The following is a 25,927-nucleotide window of genomic DNA, read 5'->3' on the forward strand; positions in this document are numbered from 1 at the left end:
CTGGTCATCTCCAAATGGCATTTTCCAGAGGGTTATAACTGAGATCAATCTGAATGGATTTTCCTGGGGACCCCCAGAACTATCTCTTGGCTAAACTTAAAGTTGGCAAAACTACCCATTTTCCCTTATTTTCATTCACAGAAACAAGCCATTTTGCTTGCAGGAATGAACAAACAATGTAAGGCAGACATCTAGCATAGAAAGCTTTAGCTGAAATAGTTAAACTTTGGCAACGTTCTAAACAATTTTAAATTGGGGTTTATAATGGAACATAATCGCTTAACAATAACCTTTGCTGACAGTGCCACCTATAATATCAAATGAAAAAGATGGTTCCTTTTTTGTTCACAGAGTACTAGCAGACTGGTTGAAAACCAAATTTATGGGAGATAAAAGATCAGAAGATATGATTTCCAACCCAGAGCAGAGAGTCCAGACACTTTCATTGTTGAACTCTGTTGGTATGCAAGGAGATCGAGCTGTTTGTGTCAACGTGTGTATAAAGGTACATAAGGGTAGTCTGTTAGCTGTGCATTGCTCCCCAGTCTCATCTCTGATGCTAAGGAATGTTTTGCCAAGGCTATCTCTGTGTGGTGTCGTCTGCAAGTTCATCACCGTTGACAAATTTGTACCAGTCAGTGGTCTCAAAATTTAATTATTTTAACTGTATTCAAACCTTTAGAGTCCATCTTAGCAAAAGTCAGTTTTTATTTTTTCTTTTGACATACCCTGAGGGTATGTCTCCACAGCAGCGTTATTCTGGAATAACATCAGTTATTCTGAAATAACGAAGAGCACGTCTACACTGCAAGCCATTATTTCGAAATAATGGCGAGCTGGAGGACTTCTTACTCTGACTCCTGTAACCCTCATTTTATGAGGAGTTGGGGAAATCGAAGGAAGAGTGTTTTCCCCCCATCTTCTTGCTGTGTAGACAGCACCAAAAGATTAATTAAGTTTGATTTAAGCTACGCAATTGACATAGCTACACAACTTGAGCTTCATTTGACTTTTGTCCTGCTGTGTAGGAATGCCTTTAGATGGATAATATCAATGTTTATTTTTAAGTTTTTTAAAAAGTTTCATCTCTTTAAATCTTCACAGTTGTCATGTGGAGGTTGAACAGAAAATAATTATGTAATGACTGTAGACATTGAGACTTAAAACATTATAATTACTGAAATGTAAGATGTTGGCATCTTATTTAAAAATGTAGCCTTAAATCAAATTCTAGTAAGTTCTCAGCATTTTTCTTTCATGTCTGTCTGTATATTTTGATTATCGATAGATATATTTTCCCATCAGCTTATGAGTGTGTGTACATGGAAATCATTTTTATCAACATTTATTCATAAAAATCTTTTTCTAAATTATTTTTTGCAAAGAATGGTTTGAAATTGATTTATTTTTAATTTTTGTCTTCCCTATTTTTTTCCTTTTCTTTGCCTCTTTTTTTCCTTTCTGTTGTAATTTTTCTTGATTTTTTTTTTAAGTCCTTTTCAAGAATTTAAAATTACAGTGTGAGGGTGCCAAATTAAGGTAGCAGCTTTACTCCTAGAGTTACCTAGCTTTTGATTGCTTGACATGGCAACCTAAATACAATTAATTTTATGAAGTTTTTATGAGATATGTGCATGCATATATGTTCATGAAGTGCCTGTATTCAATGTCTCGCTCATTTTTCTCTTCCTGTCCCTACAAGCTTTTTTTGTTTCTTCTCTCCCCTAAAGTTACCAGGAAGAAGCCTCCTGTCATTGCTAGCTTGATCTACAGCATTCAGCATGTTCTTCTTTGGGCAATGTCCCTGTGGGTGCTGTGTTGCTGATGGGTGGCCCCTGAAGCTGCAGATGAGTCTTTTGAAGTAGTTATTGGTTGGGCCACACATGCGTGAGAGGCACCTTGTGCAATCGCACGTGGCCCAACATCCCCTTCAGTTCCTCGCTTACCGCCCTCAGTTGTGGACGGAACTCGTCTCTTGCCTCAAGTGTTTGCTCCTCACGCAGTCAGCGCAGTGTTGTTTCTTCTCAGATAGTCATTTAGCAGTTACTGTTATTGTTTGCGTTATCTGTTTAAACAAACAAACACACACAAGGTTTTTCATTTGAGAGGACCGCGGGGCCTCCTGGTGGGAAAGTCCAGCTACTTGACTTCCCATCCTCCTATGTGGTGTTTAAAAAAAAAAAAAAAAAGAGAGACAGAGAAAAGAAAAAACAAGAATGAAGGAGACAGGAAAGGCATGCTAGGCTCGCCAGGGTTTAAAAAGTGCGATTCATGTTGTGAACCCTTGCCTGTGTCAGAGGGTTGGTTATGCATCCTGTATTCGCTGCTTGGGAGAGGCTTGCATACCTCAAAATGTGAACATTGCTATAGGCTCATGGCCCATGCCAGGAAGGACAGCGAGTTTGGGCTCTTCATGATTTTATTTGAAAAGGCCATGCAGCCCATGGATGGATCACAGTTCCCTCAGCTGGAGACAGTGAAGAAAAGATCTGCCTCACCCTTGCTACTTAAGGCCTCGAAGAAGAGAGCTTCTCCAGCTAAATCTCTTTCTCCGACCCAATCTCCCAGAGTTAGCTGGGGAGGTGAACCTCTGGTACCACAGTGCCAAGATCATCTACTGGCACTGCTTCCTCTGGGGCTTGCGCCTCCTTGGTGCTGACCCAAACATGCTTGGTACCGGAGGCCACACAAAGACAATCCTCGGAAACACCAAGAACTGGTGCCGATAAAGCCACCAGCACCGCAGACTGAACACACCCCTCATAGGTCATTCATTTCTGCCATCAAATCACATGGCAATGGCTACAGTACTGGCACCGGCATCTGCACCGCTGCAGGCCTGCCACATGGTGAGCCATCAGCACCATGAAGGTACGTCTCTGAATCACCGGTGTTGATTGGACATGGCGCTCGGCATGCTTCCTTTCCGCCATACAGGGATCATTTGCTGGTGCTGTTCTCCCCCTATGCTTCTCTCTGGTCCATCAGATCACCAGTGCTGTCTGAAGCTCTGCCTTCCCAGATGATGACCAGAGGACTGTCTTCTCCTCGCAGCACTCTTATCCTACAATGTCCAGCAATTACTAGAGTCACCAAGAGAGAAAGCACCACCCTTCTTCTTATGCTCACAGGCCAGATGGTCTTGCTGCAATATCCACCTCACTGGGCCCCATGGGAGCATTGGGTTGCAGGTAGACACCGTTCCCCAGCAGCATCCACCCAAGCTAGGAGGCCTTCACCAACTTCACCTTCTCGCCCACTCCGGACTACAGCCGATTTGGAGGAAGAGGAGGGCCAAATTCAAGATGAGGAGTCTAACACGCATGCTTCCAGTGATTCACCTACTGATAAGTCATCTTCATCACCAGATGAGGCTGTGATCCAGGAGGATGCATGTCCTTCTGACAACTCGAAGCAATTTCAAGAACTTTTAAAAAGGCTGGCTACTAGCCAAGAGGTTAAACTTCAGGAGGTTAAAGAAAAGCAGCACTGCCTTCTTAAGAATATCTGTCCTACCTCTCAGGCTAAGATTGCATTACCCATTGATGAGACGATATGGAGGTATTGGATGAGATATGGCAAACCCCTGCTTCAATCCAATCGATATGCAAAAAAGTGTACAGAAAATACTTTGTCCCTCCTAAGGACCTAGACTTTCTCTTTTCCCACCCACAGCCAAACTCCCTGGTTGTGGATGAGGCAAATCACTGGGCCAAAACTCTGCAATTCAGATCAATGCCTAATGATAAGGCACATAAGAAACTGAACCTATTTGAAAGAAAAATACATTCCTCTGCCACTCTCCAGCTTTCCATCACAAATTATTCAGTGCTCCTAGCCAATCATGACTTTGATAACTCCTCTAAGTTGGCTGACCTAATGAAGCACTTACCAGATTCCAAAAGACCTGTCCTTCGGTCTGTGATCCATGAAGGACATACTATACTATTGCGCACACAACCTTACAGTCCTTGCTTGATGTAGTGGACGCAGCTGCCAGGGCAACTGCTACGGCTGTCTAATGCGCAGAGTGTCTTGGCTCCAACCAGCTGGGGTACCCAAGGATTTCCAGTTGAGGTGGAGGACCTCTCCTTCGATAAGTTAAAGCTCTTTGCTGCCAAGATGATGAGGTCCTACACAGTAGTAAGGACTCAGAATCCACACTACATAACTTGGGCACCGTACCGATGGAAACACTACACCCCTTACAATAAGAACAAGGACAGTTACTACAACTAGCCTCAACAGAGGTCCTACGACTATAACTGACCCAGGCAATGGGCTCAGAGGAGGCATCCACTTCAGTCATGCTCCTCCACTTCTGAGGTGTCAAAACAACAAATCTGAGCATTTGGTCAAGGGCCAATCCAATGCCAGTAAATCACAACCATCTTTTTGCCCACAGACTACATCACTTTTTCCTACAATGGGACTCCATAACATCAGACCAGAGAATCTTGGAGACTATCAGTACAGGATACCCCATTCCCTTGATCTCGCTTCCCCCTACCCTTCCCTCCACCCTGTCCCTTTTCAGAGACCCCTCCCACAAGACTCTTCTCAGAAAAGAAGTTGACTGCCGCTTTCTCCTAGGGGCGATAGAGAGGGTTCTGGATGCATATTGAGGGACATTTTTTTCCTAATTATTTCCTGATCCAAAAAAGTATGGGCAGCTGGAGACCGATTTTTAGGTATCTGCAAATGAAACAAGTTCCTACGCAAAGAGTGATTAAAGATGGTCACGTTGGAATCAGTCATCCCAGTACTGGATAAAGGGGACTAGTTTGCAACTCTTGATCTACAGGACACACATTTTCACGTCACCTTACACCCGGCCCACAGACAATATCTAAGGTACCTGTGGGCGAGGACCCTTTTCAATTCAGGGTCCTCCCCTTTGGCCTATCATCCGCCTCCCGCATTTTTTCAAAAGTCCTTGCAGTGGTGACAGAACACCTTTAGCAACATGGGGTAGTGATATTTCCTTATTTGGACGATTGACTTATAAAAGGTCAGTCATACGCAGAGGTCGCCAACATGGTCTGCAAGACCAGACTTGTGTTTCAGTTTCTAGGGCTCCTAAGAAACTAACAGAAATCAACTCTAGTTCCCGTTCAGGACGTAGAGTTCATTGGGGCTCGCCTCAACTCTGTTACTGCCCAAGCTTATCTACCAAAACTCAACGCTTGTCAGCCATACAAGATCTCAGCCTTGTTAGCCGTAACTCCTTCCACTATGGTTCATACCTGTTTTCAGCTGATGGGTCACATGGCAGCCACCACATACGTCATGTAGTTTGGGTGCCTGCACTTTGGCACTCTGTAGCATTGGCTGGGGTCAGTCTCCACACCCTCCCACCATCCACTTCACAAACCGGTCTCCATTCCAAAGAAAGTATTGGATTCTCTCAAGTGGAGGACATCATCCAACAACCTCCTAGTAGGTGTTCCTTTCCATCAGCCCAAGCCAACGGTGCAAATCACTACTGACACCTCCCATCTGAGCTGGGGAGTACACCTCCATCAACCTACGTCTCAGGGCAAGTGGCTGCCCCACAAAACCACAATCCATACCAATCTAATCACACTCAGGGCTGTAAGGAATGTATGTGCACACTTTGCACACATTACCAACTCCGCTGTCTGAATACTTACAGACAATATGACCACTATGTTCTATATAAACAGGCAGGGGGGTTCCTGTTCCTGAACCCTTTGTACGGAGGCCATCCATCTACGGAATTGGTGCATTTGTCATGGGGGACACCTTAAAAGCAGCATACCTTCCGGGGGTGAACAGTGTCACAGCGGATACCCTGAGCAGCAATTTCTTCACCGACTACAAGTGGGAGTTAGATCCCACGGAGCTTGCCGCAGAGCTGGGGCTATCCTTCCATAGACCTCTTCACCACTCGGCATAATGCCAAGTGCCCTTGCTTCTGCTTCAGGCCAGTCTTGGCCAAGGCTCGTTGGGAGATGCTTTCCTGATACACTGGGACCAACCACTGTACTACATATTTCCACCAATTCTGCTCATCCCCAGAGTCCTGCTCAAGATTCACTCCGACGGTGCCCGGGTTATCTTGATAGTCCCATCGTGGTCCAGGCAAACATGATTCCAGTATCTCCACTGCATGTTGCTAGAGCTGCCACACCAGTTTCCTCACCGTCACAACCTCCTCTCTCAGAACCAGGGGAAACTACTTCTCCCTCAGCCTCGTACTCTTCACCTACACGCGTGGCTCCTCTCTGGTTCCACGAAGCTGAGTCCCAGTGTTCTGAGCACGTCAAGTCTATTCTCTTTCACAGTAGGAGGCCATCTACCAGATATACTTATTCCAGAAATTGAAGCGTTTTCCCTTTTGGTGTCAACAAGCTCACCTTGATTCCCACACTGCTCAGCTTCCCTGTGTCCTAGACTACATTTTACGTTTAAAGGTGGGAAGAGGGGTCTATCCCTTTCTTCCAGCAAGATACAGTTGGCATCAAAAGCAGCCTTTCACAAACAAATAGAAGGGTCACCTGTCTTTGTATTCCCTTCTATGAGATTTCTTTGAGGTCTTCTGAATCTCTGCCTCCTGCATAGGCCCCTGGCACCCTCATGGGACTTGAATTTGGTGCTCCTTTGTATTATGCGACCCCCATTCGAACCTATGGCCACATGCCCTCTTCCTTTCTTTATCATGAAAGTGCTGTTCCTGTTAGCTATTACTTCGGCCAGAAAGGTCAGCGAGATAGAAGCATTGATGGCCAATACACCCCTATACAGTCTTCTCAAAGGACAGGGTGATTTTACAACCACATCCTGCATTTCTGCCGAAAACTGGTACCTCATTCCACATTAATGAGCCCATACTTTTGCCCACTCTTTACCCAAAACTGCATACATTCCCCCAGGGATGCAATGCTTTATTGTTGGGACATTTGATTGGCATTAGTCTTCTTCATAGACAGGACTCATGCTTTTCGTAAATCTCTGCGCTTCTTTATTTCCATCACAGAGTGATCCAACGACACACCGATCTCAACCCAGTGGATCTCCAAAAAGATCTCGTCCTGCATAGTACGATGTTACTCTATCTGAAACAAGTTGCTCATCTCTTCACCAAGAATAAACTACACTTGTGCGATGGCCACCTCTACGGCCATCTTGAACAATGTACCCCTCAATGACATCTACCAGGCAGCCACTTGGTCATCTGACCATTCCTTTGCCAAAATAGCTGTGCTATTTTCTGCTTCCAAGCAGTGACTCTGAGTCCCACCATCCACATTGACTACTACATTGTAGTCACCAATAGAGGAGCACCAATGGGGATATCACCTGAAGAAGGAAAGGAAGTTACTCACTCTGTGCAGTAACTACTGTACTTGGAGGTGTATCTCTCTCTGTGGGTGCTCCACGACCCTCCCTCCCTCTGCTTTACTCGGCGCCCAGCTCTCTTGGGTGTACATGAGGAACTGAAGCGGGGGTTGGGCTGTGCATGTGAGGTACCAAGGTGCAAATGGCATGAGGTGCCTTTCATGCATTCCTGGTGCAACTGATAACTGCTTCAAAAGACTCTGATCTCCAGCTCCGGGGGCCACCTGTCATCAACAGTGGAGCACCCACGAGGAGAAACACGCCTCAAAGAACAGTTGTTACTGCGCAGGGTGAGTAAATTTCTTTTTGAGCCCATGTTTGCTGTAACTGAATGGTCTGCTTTGTACTTGTGCAGGTGGCCCATGGTACCCTCAGCGATTTGCAGCTTGATGTGGCTGAGGCACAGAAGGATCTGCTTGGAACTAGTGGTCTAGTTCTCCTGTTGCCCCCTCGAGTGAGAAGTGAAGATGTGGCTGAGGAGGATGTTTACTGGCTTTCGGCTTTGCTGCAATTGAAACAACTCCTTCAGGCGAAGCCTTTCCATCCAATTGTACCTCTGATGGTTCTCGTCCCTACGCGGGGAGAAGAAGCCACGGAGAAGGAAGTAGAAGAGGGTGTGTCATTTTGTGTTTGAAATAACTATTGATATTTAGGATTATTGCTCATTCTGTTTTAGGCATAAAGGCAGCATTTAGCTACAAGCTATAGATGTGAGATGAAAGGCTCCTTTGATCTATAACAGGAATCCAGAGAGCCTTAGGAAACACTGTAAACTGAAAAGAGAAACCAAATACAGGCAGTCCCCGACTTACGCGGATCCGACTTATGTCGGATCCGCAGTTACGAACGTGGCTTTTCTCGCCCCGGAGGACACTGACTGCGGGACCTCGCAGTCCTGCCGCCCGTGTACTCCAGGGCGAGAAAAGCTGCTCTCCGTCTCCCTGGTCTGCAGACCAGGAAGACGCGGAGCAAAGCCGCGGAGAGGCTCGGGCAGACCAGGGAGACGGGGAGCAAAGCCGCAGAGCACGCCCGCAGGGGGACAGCTCAAGCGCGCCCGGGCTGTCCCGCTGCGGGCGTGCTCCAAGGCTTTGCTCCCCGTCTCCATGGTCTGACCAGCAGACCAGAGAGATGGGGAGCAAAGCCTCGGAGCACGCCAGCAGTGGCACAGCCGCGGCGCGCCTGGACTGTCCCGCTGCCCGCGAGCTCTGCGGCTTTGCTCCGTGTCTCCCAGGTTAGCAGACCATGGAGACGAAGCAAAGCCATGGAGGACTTGGGCATCCCCACCCCCGTCTCCCTGGTCTGCTGGGGAGGGGGTGCAGCTAGTGCCCCCCCCCCCCCAGCAGACCAGGCTTTTCTTGCCTACCCCTGGGGTAGAGCAGCTGGGGGCTGCCGGGTTGGTCCCGCAGCGCTGCTCCGGACCAACCCGGCAGCACCCCAGCTGCTCTGCCCCAGGAGTCCTGATTCAGCCGCTGCTGGTCAGTTTCAGCAGCGGCTGAATCAGGACGCCTGAGGCAGAGCAGCTGGGGTGCTGCTGGGTTGCTCCAGTCGTGCCGAGGAGCCGCGCTACTGGAGCAACCCAGCAGCACCCCAGCTGCTCTGCCCCAGGCGTCCCCAAGTCAGCCGCTGCTGAAACTGACCAGCGGCTGACTACAGGAAGCCCGAGGCAGAGTTGCTCTGCCCCAGGCTTCCTGGAATCAGCCGCTGATCAGTTTCAGCAGCAGCTGACTTGGGGACGCCTGGGTTTCTTAAGTTGAATCTGTATGTAAGTCAGAACTGGCGTCCAGATTCAGCCGCGGTTGAAACTGATCGGTTTCAGCAGCGGCTGACGCCAGTTCCGACTTACATACAGATTCAACTTAAGAACAAACCTACAGTCCCTATCTTGTACGTAACCCGGGAACTGCCTGTAGTAGGATTTTCTTTTCAATGATTTCAGTTTTACTTTGCATGTAATATTTTGTTGTTAGAGAAGTAGTAAATCTCTGTTGTCAGTGGGATTAGGTTGAATAGGAGAATTTCATTTTTTTTATACTGTCTGTGAATAATGAAAAATCATGCTATTTCAGCTATTGCTTTTCCTGTAAAGGTTTGATGCTGCAGGACTTGATTTCAGCTCAGCTCATTTCAGACTACATTATTGTTGAGATTCCAGATTCTATTAGTGACTTGCAAGGCACCAACAGGGTAAGAGCAGTAGTTTCAAAATTAAATATTTAGAAACTTATCACTAACATCTCTACTACCTTAACGGTTCACATCTGATGGGGAATGTTCTTCACATTATAAATAGCTCTTCATTTTAAGATGCTACTCTGAGTTTTGTGAGTTGTTTTTCCCATTGCTAAAACTGAACTTTCTCATAGTTTATGTCCAGAAGACTTAGGTCCTACTAAAGCAACTTTTGGCCAGAGCGGAACTTTGCTAGAGTAGTTTCAGAAGATACTGTTCTTTAAAATATTAGTAAAATAGCACAAGCATTTTCAGCTAAGTCTCCACTCTCAACTTCAATTCTGCCCTGCATTTTGGCCATCCACCATTATTCCTGCTGCTTTTCTGTTTGGTCTGGAGACCCACACCATTAATTGTACAAAATCTGCCCTGTCTGGTATTTAAGCTATAGCACTGTTGTCTTCAGTGGCAGGATAATATAATCTATAACTGTCTCTAGCTTATATTGGCTAACGGGGATGTCTCTGCTATTTAAGCAAGCAATGTTACAGTGGATTCAGGGCAAACATTTCTAACATAGAACTATAGTAGTGAAAGGGACTTGCAAAGGTCATCTAGGCCAGAACCCTAATACCTGTCCTCGTGGCTAAGTATTATCTCTAGACCATTCTTTACTGGTGTTTGTTTAACCTGCTCTTATAAACCTCCAATGATGATGATTAAACAACTTTCCTGTGCAATTTATTCTAGTGCTTAATTACTCTACCAGGAAGTTTTTCCTAAACTAAACCTCTCTTGCTGCAATTTAAGCCCATTGCTTCCTGTCCTAACTTCAGAGGTTAACGAGCTATTTTTGTCCTTTCTACTTGCAACATTTTATGTACTTGGAAATTGTCAGATCGTTAGGATCTGGGTCCTGAGCTGGAAAGGATCCTGTACGTCAGAATGTCGTGCTCAGTTGATTGCTTTGCATACTCTATCCACCTCCCAATATCCTGTACCTTGAATTGGAGAAGAGCTTTGGTCCTTCCCACACATGGGAAAGGGGAACTAGTGTACTGTTAGGTCTTTGTTTGGCAACTTCCATGAGAGGGTCTGAAAGGATCAGAATGTACCCAGTATATTTCCTGTTCTTCCAGTTGCATTTTATATAGAAAAAATAGATTCTGGGCGTAAAAGGACCATTAGAATCATCTCATCTAATGCCTTTGGTAACACAAGCCAGAGGAAACCACCCAGTGGTTCTTGCATGAAGCCCAGGAACTTGGGTGGAGCTAGAGAGTATCTTTAGAAAACACACTCCATCAAGTTTTAAAGACTCCAAGTGACAGAGGATCCCCGACATGTTGTTATAATCGGTTCCAGGGGCTAAATTACCTTTTCTTTACATCCGTACCTTTATTTCTGTTGTGACCTTGGCTGAGTTCAGATTTCAGCAATGGGATCTCAGAATGCTCTTGTCTTCTAGAGCCCTTTGCTGTCAGCTTCTTTCTGTTTGGGGAATTGCAGATGAATCCAGTCACCACGGCCAAGGCTCGGGGTGGAGCCACGCTGCCTGAAAAGCAGAATTCAAAACCCTATTCTGGAAAACAATTGGGAACAGTCACCAATGGATTCTGTGCCAACACCCGTTTTCATTTCTGACTGTGATATGGTTGTGTGGGCTGGGAAATAAGGTGGTTTCATGGAGATAGAGTAAATTGATGATGCCACAAAATAAAAGCATAAGAACGGCCATATTGGATCAGACCAAACGTCCATCTAGCCCAGTATCCTGTCTTCCCACACTGGCCAATATCATGTGCCCTACAGCAGTGTTTCCCAATTTTATTTGGCCACGGAACCCTTTTCAGCTTAAAAGAATTTCAAGGAGACCCTGGGGTTGCCAGGGTAAAATTTGTCAAGCAAAAAAAACCCCCGCCAAGTAGACTCTGCCTATTGAAGAGGGGGTGGGGGAGTGCCGCATTCTCGCGGAATGCTTACTTTGGCTTCGCAGAAGCCCGGGGTTCCGCGGAGCACCAGTTGGGAAACACTGCCCTACAGGGAATGAACAGAATGGGCAATCACCAAGTGGTCCATTGCATCATCCAAAATTGAGCAGTTGCTTCTGTGAAAGTCGCAGTTGTTGCTGTGGTATCTGTTTGCAGTGTGTCATGGACTTATTCAGGGGCTGCTCTGTGAAACCAGTGGAATTGCAGGATCGAGTCCTCAGTGTCATTAGTTAATATTGAGCAGAGCTTCTGAAATGTCCTGGCTGAAATAACTGTGTCAATGTTTGTATCGTAGCTCTCCGAGGCAGTGCGATGGCTGCTCTCCCAGTGCCCCAGCTCTGCAGAGCTCAGCTGCCAGACCCTCCAGCAATTCATTGAGGATGGGCTTAGCCGTGAGTTCAGCGGGCGCTTCTACCATGACCAAAAGGAGAGACGTTCGGCCGGCCTGGCCTCCCAAGATCCCAGTGCTATCATTGAGCTGTACAACAGTGTACTTCAATTCCTGTCTGGTGTGGTTTCCTCAGAACAGCTCTGTGACCAGTCCTGGCCTGTCACTGAGTTCGTGGAGTCAGGAGGCAACAAGCTGCTTCCTCACCTCATGTGGAACACACTGGAACACCTGGGCTGGCTAAGGAAGGCAGTGCTGTCCTTCCAGATCCCACACATGGACCTTCCTCCTCAAGGGGGTATGTAGTTCACAGTGGGCAGAACAACAGCTGCATCTCATGAGGCTTGTGTAGGGATACAAAGTCTGTCCATCTACCAACAGATCTCTTCTCCGCCTTTAATACTCTTCAGCCTTTTTGTATCAAGATCTATCTGTAAATCTCAGTTTGTTCTGCAGCCTGAGTGAATGTGTTTCCTGCATTATTCACATTAGCTTGATCATGATCTTTGCTCAGACTAGGCCCTGCCCTGGAGAGAAGGGATTGTAGCAGGTTCAGGCTGAGGTGTATCAGCAGAGCTGAGTTTGGTGACCCCTCCCCCAGAGTGTGGTGGACTAGGCATTGCTGCTCCTTCCTGATTGTAGTATCCATTGCTGGACACAGTCGCTCAATGGAGAAGATGCTAACCAGTTGCATATGCTGTTTTTGTCCAGCTCCCTGGCATCCTGTCTGCTCCATGATTTTCCAGTATGTTTCCCAGATCGCCAGCTCTCCCCAGACCAAGCCGATACTTCAGTCTCAAGTGGAGAATTTGCTGAGCAGAACCTATTGCAAATGGCAGAGAAGTCTGTTGGCAAGCTCAGGAGATGAGGGACCTGCAGTTGACGAGATCCCCTGGGATGAGATCTTTGCACTGTGCATTGATCATAAGCTCAGAGACTGGAAACGCCCCCGGCTGCCCGTCATACCAGGTATTCAATCTGCACTTTGTTGCAATCTGTCCATGGTCTCTAGAGGCAGTTTATACCATTAAAATGGCAAATTGTCTGGGATGATCATGAGTGTGTTGGCATTTTCTGCACAGCCATTGACCAGCCATAGCACTCATTCTTCCTGAGCCCATGGCGGGTTAGAACTCTCTGAAGCATTGCTCCTTGTGCTTGCATGAAAGAACATGTCCAGAATCTCTCCGATCTAGTGAAAATTCAGTTAAGGTATAAACCCATTTTGGCTTTACACAAATACATTTAGTTCATTCAGATTAGCAGAGGTTCCATGCACCTGTCTGAATGCAGAATTTGGCCCCACTGTTGAAATGACCAGGCATTATTTTGCCCAGTGACATTGTCCAGTTCTTGTTCAGACTTGTTGCCAGTGATCATGTATCATGCTTCCCTGCATCTAATTCCTGGGTTCAGGGTTTGAGGATGTTCACTGAGAATTAATTATGGATATCCAATATTAGCACAGTCTTAGAACTAGTGATTAATATTACTGTTTTGTCATATTCCTGAAATCAGAAATAAGGCCAGAATGTGGGTGATGATTCAATGAGATAAGCAAAAGGCAGAAATAATGATTCATTACTGTTACTGTGGTGAGCATAGATATGACTCTCCTCTCAGGCTTGAGATGGTTGATGATTACTTTGCGGGGTATTTGAGAGCACACTGTGGACACATCTCAGACTAAGGGTTAAAGCAGGTGGGTAAACTCTAGCAACTAGTTAGCTCTAGATAAACCAGTAAAACCTGCTGCTATGTATATGCATTGCTGGCAAGAGGAGCGAGGTACAAATCTCTTTGGGCCGACTTACTTCCAAAGAAATTATAGATGGATTCAGTGTTTTCTGCATGAGAAACAACAGTCTTCATTTCTAAATTGAGCATTGATGCATTGCATGGTGTGTGGTTTGGTGCATGTTAAAAGTAAAAATAAATCAGTTAGGTATGTTAAAGGTTAACCAGTTAATGGGTGATGCTCCACCCCATAGGGCCTGCTGTGGGCAGCAGTGGTCCCTGGGGGGCAGAGAGCACAGGCAGGAGGGGCTGGAGCAGCCCCTACCTGCAGGAGAGGGGTGTAGCAATGTAAAGGACTGGTTGACTAGTTGCTCTTTTCCCACCTCCCCCCCCCCGTCTCCTCCCTGCTGCCTCTATCAGATGGAGGCAGCAAGTGGGGGGACAGAAGAAGGGGGTATTTAAAAGCATCCAGCTGCCACTTTGAATGCCTCGAGGATCCCGGCATCAGGCTGCTTGTGGCATTTCAAAACGGCAGTGCCACGTGGAGCCCGGGATCAGCTGGGGACTCTGTGCGGTGTTTCTAAGCGGCAGCACTGCGTGGAGTCTGGGATCTACAGCGCTGCCGCTTTGAAATGCTGGATGGAGCCTGGGATCAGCTGACCCCGGGTTCCACAAATGTACAAGAGTCCCCAGTGGCCACTCTTGTGCATTTCAAAGAGGAAGCGCAGGATGGAGCCTGGGGCCAGTGTAGGAGCTGACCCCAGGCTCCATGAGGTGTTTCTGCTTTGAAATGCACAAGAGCCCCCACTGGAGACTCTTGTGCATTTCAAAGCGGAAATGCCTGTGTGGAGTCTGGAGTCAGCAGGACTTCCCATTGGCCCTGGGCTCCTCACGGCGTTCAAACTTGGAAATACACAAGAGGTGCCCCTGCCCCCCGCTAGTAAATTAATTGCTACTTAATATTCCTAGAGGGCTGGCCCTCCAGTCCAGCCAGGCTGGAGCAGGGCCCTCTCCCACCTCCACTTTAATCGCTTACGTGGTTAAACACTATATTTAACTAGTTGACCAATTAAACAGGATTTCACAGTAACCCCCAACAATTCGATCTGGAATTTGCGGGATATTAGATCAGTCCTAAAAATTACGGTGCTGCAGTTGTCTTTTCAACAGATGTAACTCCTTACAATCTTCAAAACTTGTATTTTTCTTGAAGCTGAAAGCCTGTTTTGATCCAGACTTGTTCTTTCTTTGTTTATAGAAGCAGTGAGTGAAGATGGCCAGATATATGTCTATTTCTTTAAGGAACATTTAAAAACTTTCACTCTTCCTTTTTCCTGGGAGCAAGCCAGAGTGCAAACTCAGAAAGAGATCCAGCAGGGATACAAAAGGCAAGATGATTTTTTAAATTTGTCATAATGACTGTTGCACCAAATTAGCTAATTTAATAGGCATTGTGCAAAAAGGGGAATTGCATGGGGTCTTCATGATGGCATAGAATGGGTTTTTTGTTTTCCCAATGCTCTTCATGTGTCTGTAATGAAAAATAGATATTTTATTTGGAGTTCCATCCTATATTACCTCCCTATCCAGAGATCACAGAAAAGACTTGTTGGGTGTTTCCAAAGCTTCTCTTGTGTGTTGTAACGAAATAGATCAAAGAATTTTAACTTGTACTAAACATGAAATGATTTACTTCTGGAGGCACAAAATATAGAGGAAGATAATGTTAATCAGGTCTTGTAACATCATTTACCAGGAGGGTAATAGCCTTGGATAGAGGGCTAATAGTATGTTACTGTTGTATCCAATTTCATTATCCATTACATGTCTGTTAGACTGTGCTGGGCATAAAGGAACAGCCCGTGCTGTCTTCTCCGTGAAAATTAATTTACAAGTTGTGTCTTGCAGCACTAGAGCTCTTTACCCTATTTAGAAGAGTGAATGCTTTTAATGAAATGGTGGAAGGCAGGTTACCATTGTGCTGTTGGTCAACTTGGATTAAAAGCTGCTTTTATTTACATCCCTTATTTTAAATGCATTTCCCAGCAGTTGCATTCTAGGGGAGGTTCTGTTTCTTCTTGCTAGATGGAGAGGGAAAGGGCCCTTTGATAAGAAGAGAACCAAGGGAGTGATTGTAGAAGCAGGTATGTCAAGGGAACAAAGCTAGTGTTTGTGGGGGTGGCATTCCTCTAGTGGAGTGTGTGCCTCACACCTTACTCACCACTATCTTCTTCTCTCCAAAATGGAGAGGATGAAATCAGTGGCTAATCAACCTAGTTGTGCATGTTCTTATCTTTAAATTTGTCTCCCATGGATGTAAGCACCTCATTAAACTGACATAGTAACACCACCTCCCTGTGTAGCCTAGGACCATGGCCAATGTACATGAGTCAACAGAGTACGAGTGTAGACACCGTGACTTATGTCAACCTTCACTGTCCTCTAGCAGCTGCCCCACAATGCTCTGCACTGACTGCTCTCGTCACCATTGTGAACTCCATTGCCCAGGGGTCATATAGACTGGAAACCCCCCTTCTCCTGCCACCATTTGAAGTTCTACTGATATTTGAAATTCCTTTTCCTGCTCACCTGGCTTGGCTAGCACCCTGAACAGGTCCAGACTTGCTCCTGCCTAAAGTAGTCAGGAGATATTGTATCTCCTGCACCTTTCAGGGGAAGAGGCTGTACAGGCACATTTGCGAACCAGGTGCAGAAATGTTGATATCTACAAGCAGATAGTTCAGGGGATGAGAGAGGAAAGGGGTATGACAGGGAGTAGTTGGAGTGCCATGAGAAAGTCAAGAATTTGCATTAGGCTTACCAGAAAGCCAAGGTCACCAGTTGATTGTGTGGAACTGCAGACCTGCTACTTTTACAAAGGGCAGCACATCATACTTGGCAGAGACCCAATCACCATCACCCCAAAGTATCATGGGTACCACCGAAGAGCCCAAGTCATAGGCCCCTGCTGTGAACAGATGTGAAGATCTGGTGGTTGGCAAGGAAGATTCTGAGTGCGTGGGACTGGCAACCAGTGATACAGCTGTGCAGTGAGCCAGGATCTGTTTTTGACTCCACTGCAGTAAAGCCGTGGGTTAAAGAGGCTCCATGTATGCCATCAACAACCTTGAACTGGATCGTGCTCTGTCCTACAGCCACATGACCTCCAAGGAATTGCAATGTTCTTCACTGGTCCAGTGATTCTTCCAGCTTTGCAGATACTCCAGGATCATGTGTCCTTGTGTTCAGAATGCTCATGACTAAACTGCACAGCTGTGCAAACAGACATGTCAGTGAGGAAGGCCATGTGTGTTTATGGCATGTTGAAAAGTGCAGACATTATGGGAAACAGACAATATTGTGGAATATTGCACACGGGGAGATGGTTGCACACGGGGAGGCCCCTCTGTGGCATGTTTTGGTAATGCGCAGTGTAGATGCGACCTCAGAGTCCAAGTAGCATGCGCTGCCTCAGGGGTATCTTTCCACTTGTGTAGAGAGGTCCACCAACTCCTTGCCCCACTCAGATCCCACGTACACTTTAGCTTTAGGGCTTACGTGGCAGGTAGGTAATGCAGAGGCCTCCTGCTGAACCCACCATATGGGGCAGTGGGATTTAATTCCCAGAGAATGTTGTTTCCTTAATTCCTGCTGTTTCTGATTTCCAGCAGCCAGAGAAATACCGGCTCTGGCTTTCCTCCATCCCTCTAAAACACTTCCCTCTTCCAGGTCAAGGATACGCTCTCCTCAGTCATTTGCAAAACATGATCCCATTGTGCTGCCTCACAGTGAGCATGTTGCCAGCCTGGGGGATCAGAAAATGAGGATTCCCAGTACAGTCGATTTAACACACGTGGCCTCTGCCCAGGAGCTCCTACCAGAGCGCTTGGCTTCTAATCTGGAGCTGGAGAAGAGAGAGCACCAGAGGTAAGTGACAGGAGCAGCTGCCTAGACCCTTGCCTTGAGGATACATTGCTGGCTTCGCCGGGTGCCGGGATTCATGAACAGGCTTTTCTGTTGTATGAAGCTGGGTGTTAGTGGCTTCATGGAGGAATCCAGATTATTGCTGACAATCCCCTCTCCTTTGCATAAAGTTGCTGTGTCCTTCGCACCTCTAGTCCTGTGCTCCTCAGCTGTCAGAAACTGGGCTGATTCTAGGGGCAGACAAGCAGACCTCAGGCACCCATTTTTTTGGGGGGGAGGGGGGTATAAAGCCAAACTGCAGTTTGACTTGTGTCTCTGACCTTGTCTCTTTCTAGGTTTGAGGAGCAGCTACACCGGTGGTTAGCAGAAGACACTGAACAGCTCCCATGCTCCTTGTCTCTTCCCCTCTATCTTCCTCAGAGCCTGGTCTGTTCACCTCAGGTTATCCATCCTCTGAGTGAAACACCTACGATTGCATCCTCACAGGTAAAAAGAGAGTTGTATTGGCAAGAACATAGAGCTTTACCTCTGCTGAGCTCTGGGCAAACACTAAACACATTGATGTTCTGAACTTGCCATGGGAATAACAGATGTTTTAAATGGTAGAATATCAAGTGTGTGACTTTCTCTAGAGAAGTTCTCCCTTTCTGGGAGATGGGCTCCAGCTGTCCTGGACAAGTGGGCTGCTGGGAGCATATTGCCCAGAAACACAAGGTTAGTTTTTTGTGTGTGTTCTTCTGATCGGTCCATCATGCTGTCGCTGTCCCCTTTGCTATTGTGCATAGTAACAGTAAGGTGTGGCACAAGAGATCCAGCAAGCCAGCACTCCCCCAAGTTAAAGGTGGGAGCTGTGTAGTGAAACTGCTAGCTGTACTCCATCTTTCTGGGAAGGGAAGGGAAGTGCTTGGCCTGCACCACCAGCAGATTGCTGGTTCAGAGCCTGGGCTGTCTCCAGAGGTAGCAGACGAATTTAAAAAAAGCATCCCTCTGGGACTAACTTTGCTTTGTTCCTGTTGAGCAAGTGATTCTTTGACAGTAGTGCATCTTTCCTTCTGAATAGGCTGGAAGTCATGAGCATCTGGTGGAGGAGACTGGCACTTCTCTGTCAGACAGACTGAAACATTTGCAACGGCTGATTAGAGCTAACAAGGAGGAGGAGATTGCCTGTGAGCTCCATCTATCTGCCCTGTTGGACATGGTGGATGTTTAACTGGGGCCCACAGCAGCATGTAGAGCAAGATTTCCCAGGACGTGGGGTCAGACAATAAATGTCCCAGGAGCAGGTGCCTATGCTAAAAACTGTCTCCTCTCTGGAGGAGTAACGGGAACATACATTAGACAGACATGGAGCTTCTACATCAATCCCTCCCCCAACAGAGGGAGATCACTCGCCTACACAGTCCTGTATTCTTTGCAAGCCCAGGTCTGGATTTTGTCTGGTGTCCTCTAGCACTATGATTCCTTCACACCAAGCTGCTCTGATCCATGAGCGGGGAAACTGGTTATATCATGGCAAGTGGTGCTTCAGACTTAGTCTTAAATTAATGTTCTAAATTCCCCTCACTTGTGTCCGTATCACTGCCCCAGCAGAGAGGGGTAAACGGCTGTTCAGACATTCAGTGCCAGCTCAGTTTCACAGCTATAAATGAACAAATCAGCTGTCACCCTATGACTGTCAGACTCCTGGCACCTCGCTTCTGATAGTATGGGAAGGCTACTGAGTAAACTGTAGACCAGGATGACAGATGACACAGAACATTTTAGGCCTGGAACTGGATTTTGGTCTTTGCTGAAATGAGAACAAGAAAATTCTGCCAGGAATAAGAGCTTTTCTGTTGGAATCATGCCCTCAATTTGCTTTTACTAAATGAACGTTGTCAAGTATTTTAGGCCTGAAGTCAGTGAGGATCCTTAGGTAGAAGGGAACAGTGGGACTAATCTAAACACTGTCCCAATATAGGTAGAAGTCACAGGCTGAGCAGTTTTGTAGTTTATAGAAGCTATTCTGTTTGGGTTTTTTTCATTATGTTGTTGCCTTTTGAGCCTCTTAGCTGCCCACAGATATTTGCTTCCTGTTTAAGAAACAGTTGGAGCATTGTTCTTGTTTTCAAGAATCCGTAAGCTTCCTGGTCTCTGAATAATGCTCTGTAGAAGGGGATTCTGTCTTTTCTGGATTAAGTTTTGTTATGTTGACTGTTTAGGGAGATATACTGAAAGAGCTGCTCCCTTGTTATGTGGAATAAAATATTGCAGATAGCCAAGTGTATGTATTTTTGTTTTTAAATAACACAGAAGCATTGAGGAATTCTTGAGCAGGTGCTGTTTTTCAGCTTCTAACAAGCTTCTTTTTTTGAAAGTTGCAACTTTATTTTAAAATAAAAGCAGTAATATTATCTGCAGTAGGTATTACTACTCGTGGGTGAATGTGTTCTGTGGCAATATTCCAATTGAAGCATTTGTTCATCTAAGGAAATCAGATTTTCAGGCTTGGATTGATCAGGTATGGTAAAACACGTTTATTGACAAGGTTAGCCAGGAGCAGCTTCTCTTTGCCCACCAATCAGAATCAGTTGCCTACTTGAACATGTTTATTTAAAATTCTGACTAATCCCCAAGTTCCCACATTTTGCCCAGTTTCTCTTTTTAAAGTAAAGCTTTTTATTTATCCTTAAAATGTCAATAGTAAATGTGGTTTTATGTTTTAAGTTAAAGATCTGCTGATTAATATTGGAATAAGAGGGTTTAAGAAAAGTAAAGGGAGGTTGTGCTTAAAGGCTGTACTTGCTAGCAAACTCTTTTGCAGAACCATGCTAGTTTGAGATGGTTTTTGAGACAGACTAAAATGGAAATGAACCCATCCACATGCATTGTGCTCTCAGCAGTGCCTCACTTGTAATGCTGTGGTTGATCTGCTTTGCATTGTTATTCTTTTAAGACTATGAAATGGAATCAAGAAACTTTGGCACTATTTTAGAGATGTTTTCAGCTATGTACCAATGTAATCTTTCTGTTTATATAATAAATGTTGAGTGGCTTGAAGGATGTTGTCAAAATTTTTGAGTACATACAAATGCTTCATATTCTATCATAAACCTGATGTATTTATTTTGTATTGAAGACTTGCAACTTCTCTTCTATTTGTTGTGATGGATGTTATGTCTGTGCAAACCATTAACGTCACTGGGGCTGATGGGTAATTGGGTGAGAGTGAAGTTGCATCTCAGGGTCTGATTTGTCTTTTATTACTTGGACTGCTGATAACAAAGAGGAAGAAGAGAGCCCAATTTGACTCTCAAGACCCAAATCATGGCTAGCTGGCAGTTATGAAAATCTTAGTTTTAAAGTCATGTCACTTTGTTTGGGATGCTTTGAGAAAAATATGACATCCCACCCACTCTGCTAGCTGTGCAACACCTGTGAGATTGATTTGATGTACAAAGACTTGCTAGGAGTTGCCACCGTTATAAATGCATCGGTGTGGAACAAAAGTTTGCAGGTGCACTGGTTGTACTTGACATCCTGGGGCAAGCCTGCAGGAGCAGGTCCAGAGCAGGTCTCAGGAGACAGGAGCAGGTCCCAGGAAGCAGGAGCAGGAGGCAGGGGCAGGTCCAAAGGCAGCAGGAAGGTCCAGATCCAGCGGAGGAGATCCACAGCCGATAGCAGAGGATCCAGTGTAGCAAAAAGGAGAGAGCAGCTGTTGCTTTAAGGCAGCAGAAGAGCCTCCACCAATAGGCAGTCTCAAAAGACGTGCCTGGGTGGGGCCTGAACAGCTGATTGCAGATCAGCTGTAGAGTGGCCGGCAGAAAAACCGCGGTAGGGGTTTAAATCCCTTCCAGGCCAAAAACAAAAAACAAAAACTGCACCACAACTGGAGGCTTTTACCTCCAGAGCGGTTTCCGAGGTGCCTAGAAATAAGGCTGTTGATTGCAGAGTCTTGGTGTCGGAAGCCCTAAAAAGGGCTGGATCCCATCGGGTCCCACGGAGCAAAGGATTCGATCCCACGGCGGTTGCTTAATCAGGCGATCTTCAAACAGGAACCCGGTCCGGATACTACACTCGAGCTTACCTCACCTCACGGTGCACACAGACGTACTCTCCCCTCCCAAGACGTCCCCCAGCGCGGAGGAATAGAAATTTTCTAAGTCCCGCCCGCTCACTCACCGCCCGCCACCCTCTCCTCGCTCAGACCGACTCACCGACCCCGCGCGCCTCCTCCGGCCTCCCCTCCCTCGCAGCAGGGAGGCCCGGGTGGTGGTGGGGCGCCGGGGGCCCTCTGGGCGGCGCCCCGCTCGCCTCCCTCCCTCCCGCCTTCCTTCCTCCCTTCCCAGCAGCCTCCGCCAGCCCCCGGGCTCATCTGTATGCGGGCTCCGCCCCGTCTCCCCGCAGTCTTTCTGCCTCTGCCAATGCTCTTCTGAGCCCTGACTCCATTTCTTGATTAAAAAAAAATAAACAGAAAATTAAAATGAAAAAAAGCGGCGGCTTGCCAATGCTGCCTTTGAAAAAACCTCCCCCAGGAGACCAGGGAGATGCGGAGCAAGGCCGCGGCGAGAAAAGCCGCTCCGCGTCTCTCTGGTCCACTGACGGTGCTTTAACTTTGGAAAAACCCTTTTTCAAAAAAGTGCTCAGATGCCATTATGCAAATGAAGGGCGGATATTTAAATCCCCGCTTAATTTGCACTTTTGATTTGCCTAATTTACATCCCACTTTCGAAAGACGGATGTAGTCTTGACAGCCATTGTATAAAATGCTTGAACAGTCTTTGGGCCAGAGGAGGAGGGAGAGGGAACGAGAATGACTTTGTACCTTGCTAGTTAGGCACTCACCTGAAAAAGATGGATGTGGAAAGTAGGGATGTCACAAGGAGGCGCTGTGATCCAGTTGATCAAGCATATTACAATACGCATATGGTTCAGCATTCACAGAACAAAAGAGTCTTCCACAGTATCTTAAACATACTTTTAACAAGTTTTATTGCTCGCAATTCAGGAGCAGTTTTAAAAACACTATATATATATATACATTTTGTACTAAGCAATTAAAACAGCATTAAAAGACATTATAAGCATCACAAGCATGAAAAGGCATTAAAAGCAATATTTAAATGGAATAATTAACAATCTACATCTAATCCTTAACCCAATTATTACCCTAATTCTTAATTCAATTTAACACACAGGCTGCGTCTAGACTGGCAAGTTTTTCCGCAAAAGCAGGTGCTTTTGCGGAAAAACTTGCCAACTATCTACACTGGCCGCTTGAATTTGCGCAAGAGGGCCAGTGTAGACAACGCGGTATTGTTTTGCGCAAAAAAGCCCCAATCGCGAAAATGGCGATCAGGGTTTTGCACAAAACCACGTCTAGATTGGCACGGACGCTTTTCCGCAAAAAGTGCTTTTGCGGAAAAGCATCCATGCCAATCTAGACACTCTCTCCGCAAATGCTTTTAACGGAAAACTTTTCCGTTAAAAGCATTTGCGGAAAATCATGCCAGTCTAGACGTAGCCACACACACACACACACACTTGTGTGGCTGGCCAGATCCCAGGTAATGTTGGTTAATTTGGTTGAGGCGGAAGTCTGATGTGCACGTCATCCCAACATGCCGAATCAATGGACTCCAACTTGTGGGGCAAAATGGTGTGGTATATATTCCCTCGGCAGGGTCCAGTTGAGTGGGATGCCATCCACTGGCTGCACACAGTCCAGATGGGGTGATGTCCATTAGTGACACCCCTTTCTTTTTACTGGTGTGTCCACAAACAATCCAGAAGCACCCAGTTTCTGCACCACCCAATTTTGCTTGCCTCACCACGAGTGAGAAACAATAGTCTGTCCTTCGTTAGATTCTTCCCTTGTTACTTTTTCTTATCTGGAAATGCTGCCTCAGCACACATACACAGTTCTTTCATTTCACACAGTCCTTTTTCTTAAAGATGTAAACAAGTCCATAATCCTCCGGGGCTCTTGCCTGGACCTCAGAAAGGCCTCTCTTCAGCTCACTTACTGTTAAATTACTTGTGCACTCATGCACACTGCCCATGATTCATAACAGGGATGCAAGCAACTAGTTGAGCAATGGACTACTCAACTACTCACATTTCCTCTCCACCTTTCTGCCTCTGATACAGAGGCAGCAAGGAAGGGTGGGGAAGCAGGAGCCAGTGCTGGGGGGAGCTGGCTTAAAAGATGGCTCCGCACAGAACCATCTCTGGTTGCTGCCTGCCCCACTCCCCATGCTGCTGCCTCTAGGCAGTAGCATGTGGGGAGACAGAGGAGGCTGCTGCAAAAGAGCATCTGTCCACGGCAGGCCCAGTTTCACCATGCGCAGAAGCTGCTCTGCATCACACTTAGGAGCCTCTGTCCATGATGGGGTGGAGTCCTATCAGAGAGCTGGGACCTCCCACCCCCCATGGGCAGGGGCTGCTGCCGGAGTAGCTTGTGTTCACAGCTGGCTCTTACTACATTTAAAATGCAGAGTAGCAGAGGGGGTAGCTCCTGGACCCGGTGCAAGCTAGGACTAAGCAGTCCCGGCTCGCGCAGGGTTCGGAACCATTGCAGCTCTGCATTTGAAATGTAGTAAGAGCCGGCCTGGCTCTTACTATGATTAAACTGCAGAGCCACAACAGGGGTAGGTCCCAGACCTGGTGCAAGCTGGGATTGAGCCAGGTTTGCTCAGGCAGCCCGGCTCCTACTGCATTTAAACGGCAGAGCAACAATAGTGGTAGCTCCTGGACCCAGTGCGAGCCAAGTCAGAGCGCCTTCCCTTATTGACTAATCATGTAGTCGATACAAATTGTATCGACTACACTATTAGCCAATTACCCACTAGGGATGTTAAATTTAGATTAATTAACTAATAGAATAATCAATAAGGGCTATCCCGGAAAGGTATCCCAGAAAAACTCGGCCGTGTCCAGAGAACACATTTGCTCTTCCTCTTTTTCTGCAGAAGAGCAAACGTGCTCTTTCAGGGAGCCCTGTATACCTCGTTCTATGAGGAATAAGGGCTCCTCTGAAAACGGAGGTGGGGCCAAATGATGGAAAAGCCTCTTCCGGAAAAGCGATAGGAAAAGCGCAATTTATGTAGCTTTTTCCAACAAAGGACTGTAGTCTAGACCTAGCCTGAGATAAAGATGTACCTAGCAATGTGGATAATGACAATTCTATACCACTTGGTGGTTCTCATGTTAAATGCCAGAAGTCTAAGATGAGCAACATGCTATTATTTTCTTTTAAATGGCTTTATAGCATTGTGAGGGAATGAGCAGAAATTCTCAACATATCTAAAAATTACACTCTTCTGTGGGACATGCCAGTGAAGCAAGAAACATCATACAGCTACATTCTGGCCATGACATGACATCAGTTATCAGTTGTGTCATATCCTTCCCATAGTTTAAAATCAGGGAAAGGATATGCCTCAAAAATAACTGAAAATCCTCCATCATTATCCCTGCTTTTCAATTTCAGTTTATTATATTTTTGGGACACAGAGCAGTAACACAGAAGAATCCTACCTATTGACATTGAAAAGATAAATACTAAAGGTCGTTCTGTTTGTTCAGCATCTGTGAAACGCTAAGTATATAGTATTTTGTTCTTTCTACTCTTACACTGCTGCAGCTGGCTTATCCATTGCACTGATCATCAAACCATCTTTGTGATTAATGACATTTTTGGTTAGTTCTGCCTGGGATGATCCAGCATGAACAGATTTTCCAGATTTTTGTGGTATTATGGTTGTTTTGAATAACTACAGAGGCTCTTCACACAAGCAATTCATGGTTATGCAAACTATGAACTTTCATGTAAAAACATTAATAGGGTAACCTTTATATGCTGTGAAGCCAGACCCTGAATTAACAAAAAATGCCCTGACAAGGTAAGTTATGCATAGAGCACTGACCATATGTTTTTGAAGTGTGGATTTCAAAACCACCATGAAAGCTGTTCAAAAGTGATTGCTTTTTCCACTTAAAAAAAGCAGATTGTGACTCTAAGTAATAAAAGACAGATCTGACAAGGATTAAAAATAAAACGATCACACAACTTATTTCACTGCAACTACACCTTTGAGGATAAATAAACTGCAACTTCTAGACATTTTTTTTAAATGAAACAGGGAGGGGGGAATTGTCAGTTGATGCCTGCATTGGGTCGTGACCCTTCATTGCATTTTTAGGATAAATGAGTCCTAAATCTCACACTTATTCTTAATAAAAATATAAATAGAAAATAGCATGTGAAAAAAGGGTTTAGAGGATCAGATCTTTGATTTGCATTTTAATGGGGTTTCTTTTATTCCTAGGATGCAAAATGTGTAATTTATTGTCTTAAAAATATGAATGTGGTGAA

General features: G+C 45.9%; 1 protein-coding gene across 2 annotated transcripts in view; it reads left to right on the forward strand.

The window, feature by feature from the left end:
• Nucleotides 1–20,610, forward strand: part of MCM3AP (minichromosome maintenance complex component 3 associated protein) — a 69,261-nt gene extending 48,651 nt beyond the window's left edge. For both annotated transcript variants that reach the window (XM_075934166.1, XM_075934167.1), the window contains exons 21-29: nucleotides 352–505; nucleotides 7,718–7,976; nucleotides 9,449–9,546; nucleotides 11,818–12,208; nucleotides 12,622–12,879; nucleotides 14,906–15,035; nucleotides 17,377–17,574; nucleotides 17,907–18,057; nucleotides 18,632–20,610. In XM_075934166.1, the coding sequence (XP_075790281.1) occupies nucleotides 352–505; nucleotides 7,718–7,976; nucleotides 9,449–9,546; nucleotides 11,818–12,208; nucleotides 12,622–12,879; nucleotides 14,906–15,035; nucleotides 17,377–17,574; nucleotides 17,907–18,057; nucleotides 18,632–18,781 (1,789 nt within the window). In that variant the 3' untranslated portion in view covers nucleotides 18,782–20,610. The remainder of the gene's footprint in view (nucleotides 1–351; nucleotides 506–7,717; nucleotides 7,977–9,448; nucleotides 9,547–11,817; nucleotides 12,209–12,621; nucleotides 12,880–14,905; nucleotides 15,036–17,376; nucleotides 17,575–17,906; nucleotides 18,058–18,631) is intronic.
• Nucleotides 20,611–25,927: the final 5,317 nt, after the last annotated feature.

Source organism: Pelodiscus sinensis, chromosome 7 (genome assembly GCF_049634645.1).
Source record: "Pelodiscus sinensis isolate JC-2024 chromosome 7, ASM4963464v1, whole genome shotgun sequence".
Taxonomy (NCBI): Eukaryota; Metazoa; Chordata; order Testudines; family Trionychidae; genus Pelodiscus; species Pelodiscus sinensis.